The sequence below is a fragment of the Argopecten irradians genome, chromosome 7 (genome assembly GCF_041381155.1).
Source record: "Argopecten irradians isolate NY chromosome 7, Ai_NY, whole genome shotgun sequence".
Taxonomy (NCBI): domain Eukaryota; kingdom Metazoa; phylum Mollusca; class Bivalvia; order Pectinida; family Pectinidae; genus Argopecten; species Argopecten irradians.
In genome coordinates this window covers 10,988,948-11,001,041 of record NC_091140.1, presented here as the reverse complement: position 1 = coordinate 11,001,041, position 12,094 = coordinate 10,988,948, and the positions used below count along the sequence as shown (strand labels likewise).

Sequence of the window (12,094 nt, the reverse complement as noted above, 5' to 3'; positions counted from 1 at the left end):
TATATTTACGTTTTTACTGCAGTACCACTATGTAACATGCTTCATATTACAATGGGGGTAAATTAGTCTGATTTGAATTAATTTTCATTTATATATTACTGCTTAAGGATACACGATTTTAATTTTTAAAAAAATAGAAAAAAATTTTTTTTTTTAAAGTAAAGAGAACGCTATACTAATTCCGGATTGAATCCATTTTGTCTATTACTTTAAACCTGATCGCAGTGATCACATGATCGTAAAATGGCGGCCTCCTTGTCTTTTGTTTTGTGCCTCTCAGTATCTACTTTGTTTTATGAAGTGTCTGCGGGTCTTCCTATTGTTGTCAACACTTGGCCATTTACCAACGCGACAATGGGAGGTGAGACATACATTTTCAGTACCATACTGTAACTATATATGACCAGAACATTGACTTATATGAAATCTAGTCCGCTAAACCTACCTATATCAGGTTGGGCACAACGCAATTAACCCTTCATATGGGTAACAGTTACCCAATTGAATAACAGTTACCTCCTTTAATATGACAATTTAGGTACATATGTACTCACCGTATAGCCATCAGGGAAATTCAGTGCAAATGTCATGGTTGAATGAATTTTACCAGTGTTCTATTTTAGCTCCATAGTAAGCAATGAAGGTGATTTTGATTGTGACTTTTACCAAAATTGAGACAATGACGTTTATTCCATTTTGATTTATAATGTACTAAGTTATGTTAGTAATGGTGCCATGTCAAAATTATTATACCCTTAATTAAGGTTCATGTAATGGCTTTAAACAGTGATACTTTGCAAGCCTAAAACGCATTACTGTGCTGCAATTGAACAGAACTAATTTCATTAATTGTTGGTATATACCCTGGCTAACTGTCAGTCTTACTGTTGATATGTAATTTGTGGAGTGCGTGTAAAATACAGCCATTTGCATTTACAACAATAGGCTCCTGCGCTATTCGCTGGTCCGATTTTGCCAAACAAACTGTTGGAGTACCTGGCATAGTCACTACTGAACACGATAGCATGTTTATTTGGTTCCATCAATGCAATTCACACGAGTTCTATGTCTTCTCCAGAAATATACATTTTTCTCTTATTTTACTGAAATTTACAAGCAGCTTCACAAATTACTTATCAACAGTAAGACTGACAGTTAGCCAGGGTATATACCAACAATTAATGAAATTAGTTCTGTTCAATTGCAGCACAGTAATGCGTTTTAGGCTTGCAAAATATCACTGGTTAAAGCCATTACATGAACCTTAATGCATTTTTCTTACACAGAATTCCTCATTTGGGTAACTTATTGATTACTAAAGGAGGTAACTGTTATTCAAATGGGTAACTGTTACCCATATGAAGGGTTAATTGCGTTGTGCCCAACCTGATATAGGTAGGTTTAGCGGACTAGGGGATTTCATATAAGTTTTATTACAACAAAGTTAGACAACAGAATTTGATAATTCACCCACAGAAACATAGGGTCTTGGTTCAGTTGTAAGACATTCTAAAAATTATGACACCTTTTTTTGATAATATTTTTTAAAACAACATACATTATCTGTTTTCTTTCCACAGAATTCCTCAATTGGGTAACTTATTGATTAACTAAAACAGGTAACTGTTACTCAAATGGGTAACTGTTACCCAACCCATATGCAGGGTTGTGCCCAACCTGTATATTATTAGGCTTTTTTTTTTTTTTTTTGCCAAGTATATATATTAGGTAAAAATAAAAGAAAAAAAACCAACAAACTAATAATATAGGCAGGTTTAGTGGACTAGAAATCCCCATGCATAATGTACATGTACATTTTTGTACATGCACATGACGTATACAAGTGCATGCCTCTGTAAGTTATTATACACCCTAGCCTGTACTTACATAACAATATGTACATGTCATTTCTATCACAATATGTCATGTTATTTCACCGTTAGGCCATTGTATAAATGTGCAGGGCGTTGTATAGATACAATGTATTATTGATATTTCACTAGTAGAATAACACCTTCCAGTCTTTTGATTGGTCAAGATTTTAAACTTTGACCCGAACAACTTCTTTTGTTCATTGTTAGGTCACAATATTGTTAAAGTGAATAGTCGGGCAAAGGAAACCAGTCTAAATGCGTTCTTTGGCCTTCCAAAAGTCATTGTATACCATAATGATGGTCAAGTTCTGCTTACGGTGTCCAGTTTTGACCATTGAAATTTTGGGGAAGCCCCGTGTAAATTTAGCACAGTTCTAAATATAAATTCGCCAAACTCTTTGAAAACGAGGCTGCGTGGAAATGTCAACATGGACATGTGTTTCTCAGTCGTGTCGGTTTCGTTTCGTGTGATAAACCACTAATGCGTTATGCAAATTGTTGTTTTGAGATGATACATTTGATGCAAATGAAGTATTCTTACATTAATGACAATGCTTTGTAATAATTTTTCGATAAAAGCATCTTGTACATGGAAATCGACACAAATATTCGGCCGATGCAGAGATGGGGCCCCGGCAAGGGGCAATTATTGCAGCATCGCATTCGTCGTATTTTACATCAACCGAATCATGAAGGTTAAGTACAAATAATCGTAATATAATTTCCCATTCAAAACCACACGAAAACGTTCCATAGAACGTCCATGCATGTAGCTGTCAAAGATGTGAAAATAAATTAGCTCATACATAGATATTTTACAAGTACAATATATGTGTTCAATTATTCGTGTAGTTTTTTGCAGAGATTTAATTAAATTATCTATGTCTCTGGGTTTTTTTTTGTAAACAATATTTGAGTTCTGGAGAGAGATGACATGAATGTCCAGCTGGAAGGAAAGAAACTTTTATGATGTATATGTATCGTACAATGTATATATGTAAACGTACATTCCATGTAGCTGCTATAGAATTACAACTAGGAAATTTCTCTCAAACATTGATAATATTTAATTCTTCACATTCATGTAGGCCTATGCTGTGAGAATTAACACATCATATATATTTCCAGAAAACATATAGGCCTACATGTATGTTACTTTCCTTTTCTGTTGTTTCCTGTTCTTTTTTGTGCTCTGAAGAAAAAGATGATTGAGTTGAAGAAAAGTAATTAATTAAGAGAAATGTGTACCACAGTACTTTGTCTGTAGCTGAGGAAATCTCCTATACTGTTTTAATAGTCCAGTAATTAATGATTAAATTGAAAATTTCAAAATTAAGATGAAATTGTAAATTCCATTTTTGAATGAAGTGGTTCCCCTCCTTTGAGAGTACACAGTGTGTATACCCTTTTTGGTTTTTAGGAATAATACCTGAATAGGATCCTGAAATAACATGACAATCAATCAGGTATGTGTGTGTTGGGGGGTGGGTGGGTGGGGCTAAAAGACAGAAGAATCATGAGGTGGGGAAGTTGTAACTTGAGTGGGGGGTTGAAATATAGAAGAAATAGCTACAGATAACTGGAAGTGGAAGGGTGCTTTATCATTGATCTGGTCATTGCATATTTGGGGTTTACATGGCTTTTTTTTGGTTATTTAGTCTCATTGATTTTGGAGCAACTTTGAATCCATATGGTACTGTATATCTTTCTTTTTTCCATGTGTAGCTATTTCTTCTGTATTTCACCACCCTCCGCCCAAGTCACAACTTCCCAATAGGTACCACTTTTTTGTTTAGAACTCAAATCAAAGAAAGATGTACATAGTACTACATACTACATTTTAGTCTATGTGTTTGTAATCACTGTTACTACAGTATTAATACATAAATGGTCTATGTACAAGTTACACATAGACAATAAATGTGAAATTTGGTTCAGACAAAAAGATTTTTAACATTTCAGATAACTTGCTAGTTTTATGGTTTTATTTATATGTCGAGTCTACTCTCTTGTAAAGTAGAATTTAGAAATGCTAAGACAATGGTATCTATATTGCTATATATAAAAAAATCCTTATATTTTAAAAGTAATTGAAAAGCTATCTCACAAGCCCTGACAAACAAATGGGTCGGCATATGGATGCAAGAATTATAATCACTGGATCTAGAGTACTAATATAAACAATGTTACATGAACGAATAACAGAAATGAGAAACCAGCAGCTAAATTCAAAACACAATTTAATTATATATACAATATTATACAGAGATGGTTTACAATGTCTAAAGTAATTGGTGGTGGTACAAGAGTAGTACGATGATTTAAAGTGTTACTTATCTGTATGCGAATGTCCTGGTATAATCCTTGATCCTTCCGGGTTTCAAATTAACAATAATCACAAATCCACAAGGAAATTGAATGTCCACTGATGATTTGTAAAGTTCCAGGCAATATGAATAAATCCACACAAAGTGTTGTAATAATCCACAGATAAAGTCACAATAGCTCTCCCAATAGAATCTTATATGGCGCTGTACAATTCTTGATATGTCTTATTACAGGTCTCATTACAGTTCTGATTAGCTTTGGACAGTTGGAGTATATATAACTAAACCCTAATTCAAGAATATTGGAGAACCTTCTACTTCCAGAAATATCTAACTAAAACAGTAAACAAATAAACACACAGAACTTTCTGGAAATAGATCATTCTAGATCTCTACTTATAATCAACATGTTTACAAACATATTTGTTTATACATGATTATATTCTAGAAAATTCTATAACCTAAATCAATGATATGACCTTCATAGGATGTATTGATAAAAAAAGCTATAGGAGTTATCTCCCTTATCTCATAACTACATGTATTTAGTGTCATACATAACACACCCCTCCTTAAAGAAAAGAAAGTTTTCTTGAAAAGGAAACTTTCTTCAAATATTAAGTCATATTTAAATCCTTGATAAAGCATCAGCCAGAATATTGTCTTTCCCTTTGATATGTTTGATGTCAAGATTGTACTCTTGCAAAGTCAAACTCCACCTGAGAATTCTTTGATTTTTGTTTTTCATTTTCCCAATGAATGTCAAAGGGTTGTGGTCGGTGAAGACCAACACAGGCACAACTGTAGTGCAGAGATATACATCAAATTGGTTCAAGGCCAAAATCAACACTATAACATTCTTTCTCAATGGTGGAATAATTTCTCTGGTGTTTGTCAAACTTTTTCGAGAAATAACAAATTGGATGGTCAATTTGTTCAGTACCTTCTTGCATCAAAACAGCACCAACACCTACATCGCTGGCGTCAACAAACAGTTTAAACTGTTTATTAAAATCTGGAGCAGTCAGAACTGGTGAGTTTGATAGTATGGCTTTCAATTTCTCAAAGGCAGACTTACATTCGTCTGACCAGACAAATCTGACATTTTTCTTTAACAAAGCAGTAAGTGGAGCTGCTATAACAGAGAAATTTTGACAAAATTTTCTGTAGTATCCAGCCATACCAAGAAATCTCATCAGCTCTCTCTTGCCTCCAGGAGTTGGAAAATCTATAATTGATTCTACTTTGGCCTGAACAGGTTTAACCTGCCCCTGTCCTACAACATGGCCTAAAAATTCAACAGTTGCATGACAAAATTCACATTTCAATAAGTTTACAGTCAATTTCATGGTAGTGAGTCTTTCGAAGAATTCACGAATCCCGCGTAGATGGTCTTCCCACGTGTCGTGGTAGTTGATGACGTCGTCAATGTATCCATCGCAGCCTTCCAGGTCTGATATCACGCTGTTAAGAAGACGTTGAAATGTTGCCGGGGCATTCTTCATACCAAACGGCATAACTTTGTACTGGTACAAACCTTGTGAAGTTACAAATGCAGACACTTCTTTGGCTCTTTCTGTTAATGGCACCTGCCAATATCCTTTCAACAGGTCAAACTTGCTTACGTACTTGGCTTTGCCAACTTTGTCAATACACGAGTCAATCCTTGGAATTGGATAAGAGTCTGTTTTACTGACAGAGTTTACTTTTCTGAAGTCAGTACAGAACCGGTATGTCTTGTCTGGCTTTGGCACCAGAACACATGGAGAGCTCCATTCACTTTTGCTTGGTTCAATAATATCATTGTCCAACATGTATTGAATTTCTTTCTTTAAGTGTTCTTCTTTCAAAGGATTGACACGGTAAGGATGTTGCTTGACAGGTGGCGCATCGCCTACATCCACGTCATGATAGATAGCATCTGTTTTGCCTGGTGTATCCGGAAACAAATGTTTAAACTCAAGTATCAAATCTTTCAGTTCATTGCGTTCCTTTTCTGATAGATGACACAGTTTCTTGTCCAAGTTCGCGAGCACATCTGAATTCCGTAACTTAACACCACAGTCTAAACCTACATCTTGTACACCACCATCTAAGTCTAATTTACAAATATCAGCTGTACTTTCACTTTGTGATGGTACAGAGGCCAAAGTAGCAATAGGTTGAGAGGTCTTGTTCTCTTCTCTATCTACATATTCCTTAAGCATATTAACATGACATAATTGAGTTTTCTTGCGCCTCCCTGGAGTTTGTACAATGTAGTTAACATCATCGACCTTTTTCTCAACAACATAAGGTCCAAAATATCTAGCTTGCAAAGGCTGACCCGGTATTGGTAATAGAGCCAAAATTTTGTCACCTGGATCAAAACTTCTTGCACGGGCATCTTTATCATACCATGTTTTCATTTTGGTTTGAGCAACGGCCAAATTTTCTTTTGCAAGTTCACATGCCCTTGTCAACCTTTGCTTAAAGTTAGACACATACTCTAAGAGATTCACTTTAGAATCTTCGTCCAAAATTTTGTCTTTCAAAATTTTCAAAGGACCACGTACAGTATGTCCAAACACAAGTTCAAAGGGACTGAAGCCAAGAGATTCTTGTACAGATTCTCTAACGCTAAACAACAACATGTGTATACCTTTGTCCCAGTCTCTTTTGTTTTCAAAACAATAAGATCTCATCATATTCTTCAATGTCTGATGAAAACGTTCTAAAGCACCCTGAGACTCTGGATGATAAGCACTAGACTTATACTGCTTGATCTGGAGCTGGTACATGACTTGTTGAAAAATACCAGACATGAAATTCGAACCTTGGTCCAATTGGACAGCTTTTGGAAGACCAACCAATGTAAAGAATTTAACCAAAGCCTTGACTATGTTAGGTGCCTTAATATTTCTTAGTGGAATGGCTTCAGGAAAGCGTGTGGAAGCACACATAATAGTTAAAAGATACTCATTCCCAGACTTAGTTTTGGGTAGAGGACCTACACAGTCTATAATGACTCTACTAAATGGTTCCTCAAATGCTGGAATGGGGTGCAAAGGTGCAACAGGGATTTTCTGATTAGGTTTCCCTACCACCTGACAAGTATGACAAGACCTACAAAAATCAGCCACATCCCGTTTCAACTTGGGCCAAAAGAAGTGATCTAAGATCCTGTTATAAGTCTTGGTCACACCTAGATGCCCTGCCATAGGTACGTCATGAGACATACTTAGAATATCTTGCCTATACCTCGGTGGGACAACTATTTGATTGACAATCTTCCAGTCTTCCTCGGGAGACACATCAGGGGGGCGCCACTTGCGCATCAACACACCTGACTGACGGAAGTAACAAACCGGGACTTTCTCAGCCTCTTCCTCACTCAAAGCCCGATTACACAATAAGGAGATTTCAGGATCTTTTTCCTGTTCTACTATAAGCTCCTTTCTAGACAAAGATGATTTACTCATCATGTCAGACAAAGAAGTACCCTTGTTAGGAACAACTCTATCACTATCAAAGTCTACAGGATTGCTCAAAAGATCACACTTGCTCCCGACATCCTCTATATCATGAGCCAAGAAAGTGTCACCTAACCCTTGACTATAATGATCCTCAACTACTGCAACATCAGAAACCTTCTTACTCATTGAACGAGTTACAGCACAAGAAGGGAAAATACCAGGAAATTCCTGTTGAATAGTCTCAGCATCATCTGTTTTATCAGGGATACTGGACACTAAGGGATCTACCCTAACTTTCTCTCCAGCCAAGTCATTGCCTAAAATGAGCGACACGCCCTCTATGGGAAGTTCCGGTCTAACACCAATGGTAACAGGCCCAGTAACCAAGTCTGACTTTAAATAAACACAATGGAGAGGCACATTAACAAAACCTAACTCTACACCTTGAAGCAAAACACTACTACCACATGAGGCCCCTCAGACAAAGGCACTACGCCATCTAATATCAAAGAATGAGAAGCCCCAGTATCGCGCAAAATCTTCACAGGTTTCAAGTTGGTAATATCACTAGTAAGTGAAACAAAACCTTCAGAAATGAAGGGAGAGTACTTCTCCAAGACACTATCAGACTCTGAGCTCTTAATTTCAACAGACACTTTAGAATCTTCCACAATATCACTAAGTTTCTGACTAGGCTTTGACATAGCTAACACAGAAGGAACTGACTGTTTACGCCTTTGCTCCTTACGCTGGAGAGAATAACATTCAGACATAACATGCCCTACTTTCTTGCAGTAATTACAAACAGGACCAGAAGGAGACCCCACACCTGCCCTATGATCTGTTTTAGAATCAGACTTAGTCTTATCACCTAATTTAGGTTTGTCGTTAGAAGGGCCACTAAAGGTTGGGTTCCTAGGCTGACCAAATTTACTAGTACCTGTGGTACTGTTTTTGTCTTGAGAACTGTTTTTAACAAATGAGCCTTTGTGGGTGAGAGCGTAATCATCAGCCATTGTAGCTGCTTCACTAAGTGTTTCAACTTTTCTCTCATCTAAATGAGTTTTTATGTTTGTGTGGACACAACGTTTAAACTCCTCTATCAACAATAATTGCCTCAATTTACCGAAATCGTCATCAATTTCTTTAGAATCACACCACCTATTAAATAATTGTTCCTTTTCTCTGGCAAATTCTACATGAGTTTGTTCATCTCTCTTTCTTGAGTTTCGAAATTTCTGGCGGTAAGCCTCAGGAACTAACTCATAAGCTTTCAAAATAGCTTTCTTGACTACTTGGTAATTTGAAATATCATCAACAGATAAAGAAGAATAAATGTCTCTAGCTTTACCAATCAAGACACTTTGAAGAAGCATTGTAAGCTTATCTTCAGGCCATTTCATACTATCAGCTATTTTCTCAAAATGCAGAAAATACTTGTCAACTTCCTTCTCTTGAAAAGGAGGAACTAACCTAATGTTTCTACTGACATCAAAACCTCTGTTTCCTTGTAAACCCCTAAAAGTTAGATTACTTGAACTGTCTTGAGAAGCTAGCTCTAATTCTTTCATTCTAAGTTCTGTTTCAGCTTGAATTTTCTGCTTCTCTAGTTCTAACATCTGATCTCTCTCGATCTCTTTTTCTTTTAATTCTCTTTCAATTTCTTTTGCTCTTAACTCTCTTTCTTTGTCATTTTCTTTTTCTCTTAACTCCATCTCTTTCATTTCCTTCTCTATTTCCATTTGTCTTAGTTTCATTTCATGTTCAAGTTCCATTTGTCTAATTTGAATTTCTGAACTGACTGTTTCCTCTATACTATCTAATGCACTAGAGTCAAATTTGCCATTGTCAACAAAATATCTTATAATTACATTCCGAATTTCAGCTTTCCTCAAATTAGTTTTGATAGCTAGGCCTAAATGTTTACTCAATAACAGTAAATCCTTCTTATTAACTTGCAAAAGAACTTCCAGGGATGGCGCTTTAACAAACTGTTCTACCTGCATAGAAGTCATGTTTATCTAGCTGTTGGTTTCAAATGTAAACTCCAAGTTTGTACACAAATTTTGCAAATTTCTTAATTAATTTTTCCAAGTTAGATTTCACAAATAAAATATCGATCTCGGACAAGAGCCCCCAATTTCTGTTACATGAACGAATAACAGAAATGAGAAACCAGCAGCTAAATTCAAAACACAATTTAATTATATATACAATATTATACAGAGATGGTTTACAATGTCTAAAGTAATTGGTGGTGGTACAAGAGTAGTACGATGATTTAAAGTGTTACTTATCTGTATGCGAATGTCCTGGTATAATCCTTGATCCTTCCGGGTTTCAAATTAACAATAATCACAAATCCACAAGGAAATTGAATGTCCACTGATGATTTGTAAAGTTCCAGGCAATATGAATAAATCCACACAAAGTGTTGTAATAATCCACAGATAAAGTCACAATAGCTCTCCCAATAGAATCTTATATGGCGCTGTACAATTCTTGATATGTCTTATTACAGGTCTCATTACAGTTCTGATTAGCTTTGGACAGTTGGAGTATATATAACTAAACCCTAATTCAAGAATATTGGAGAACCTTCTACTTCCAGAAATATCTAACTAAAACAGTAAACAAATAAACACACAGAACTTTCTGGAAATAGATCATTCTAGATCTCTACTTATAATCAACATGTTTACAAACATATTTGTTTATACATGATTATATTCTAGAAAATTCTATAACCTAAATCAATGATATGACCTTCATAGGATGTATTGATAAAAAAAGCTATAGGAGTTATCTCCCTTATCTCATAACTACATGTATTTAGTGTCATACATAACAACAAATATTTCTACAAAGTTAAACAATGAAAAAGTATTGCATCATAATTTTATTTAATGATTACAGTTGAAAGGAACATTTAATAAATTAACACTGTTTAAATGTTCTGTTCATGATCTTCTAGGTCCATATTGGAAAAGTTTACTTTCAAGAGCACTCATATCAACATTCTTCAGTCTTCATATGATGCTAATTGTATGTATATGTATACATACACTTGTATACAGGTCCAAGGGATGAACTTTCTGTATTCATGTCACTATGCATGCATGGTGCCTGAAAAAAAGAACCAACAATTACTTTATATCTGTTGAATATGACAAAAATTGAAATGATCAATTTCAAATATATATAAATGAATAAATGTAGGTTCATTCTACAGGTTTTTTTTTATTTTAGAGAAAACATTTTATAAGTTGTGAATGTGTCACTGATGCATTTGATAGAATCAAATATTGTTTCAAAAAAGATACAAAATTCATTATCTATAGTTCCAACAAAAATTCAGAATAATTATAAATGATACATGGCTGCAGTACATTTCAACTCTGTAAAGTTTGTCATATACACATGAACCAGGTACAGTTGTAATAAATATACAAACACGAGTCCTACTAAAGACCTGAATGGACCTGAACGGGACCTGAAGGAGGACCTGAACGGGGTTTTAGAGTATTAAATGCATATTTAAATGCAATATCTCTTTATTTTATGCTAGAATATATATTAATACACATCTTGATGCCTTTTTTGTGAAATTTTTTTTTTTTGAAGACTTAATTATAAGCTCGACAAAAAGGTCGCTTACCGTACCGATAATATGGCGGACCTGAACGGGACCTGAAGGAGGACCTGAACGGGGTTTTAGAGTATTGAATCGATATATATAAGTAACATCTCTTTGTTTTCCGTTTGAATATATATAAATTCACATATGGTTGTAATTTCTTTTTGAAATATTATATATATATTTAATATAGCTCGCCAATAAGGTCGCTTACCGTAACAATAACATGGCGGACCTGAGCGGGACCTGATACTGATAGGCCTATTATAAGTTACCTGTGTTAGTCTTAGTAGTACATATGTATATGTAATTTCAACAAGAAATATGTAGAACTCTTGGCCATATATGTTTCCAGACTCAACGACGGGGACGTGGTTCTACATTGAGTCCATATAATTTTATTTACACAATAGAACTATTTATTATTATGACCAGAAATAATACTGTATGTGTCCTCCAAATATATCTAAAGAACAAGCTAAAACCTACATGTACATATGTATATGTGTATATCAGAACATATACAATACAATTCTACCAATTAACCTACAATGTAAATCCTATATACAATGTATGTGTATTACACTACCAGAACATGTACAGAACAAAAATTTACAAATTAAAAATCTATAAATATATACATCAGAACTGTATGAATTGACCGGTAGCATAATATTATAGATTAATTGAAACAAATCTTAGCTTGATAATGCACTAGCGGTTACATTCTAACTGTACATGCATTACAACGGTACATTTTATAAATATACAGGGCATTCATTACCCCTAAAGAGGCCCCAC

At 35.0% G+C, this 12,094-nt stretch overlaps 1 protein-coding gene across 1 annotated transcript in view; it reads left to right on the top strand.

Annotated features, from left to right (window-relative positions):
* Positions 1–201: 201 nt before the first annotated feature.
* LOC138327545 (N(4)-(Beta-N-acetylglucosaminyl)-L-asparaginase-like) overlaps positions 202–12,094 on the top strand; it is a 28,878-nt gene continuing 16,985 nt past the window's right edge. Inside the window, exon 1 of the mRNA XM_069273719.1 lies at positions 202–361. Coding sequence (XP_069129820.1) covers positions 244–361 — 118 coding nt within the window. The 5' untranslated portion in view covers positions 202–243. The remainder of the gene's footprint in view (positions 362–12,094) is intronic.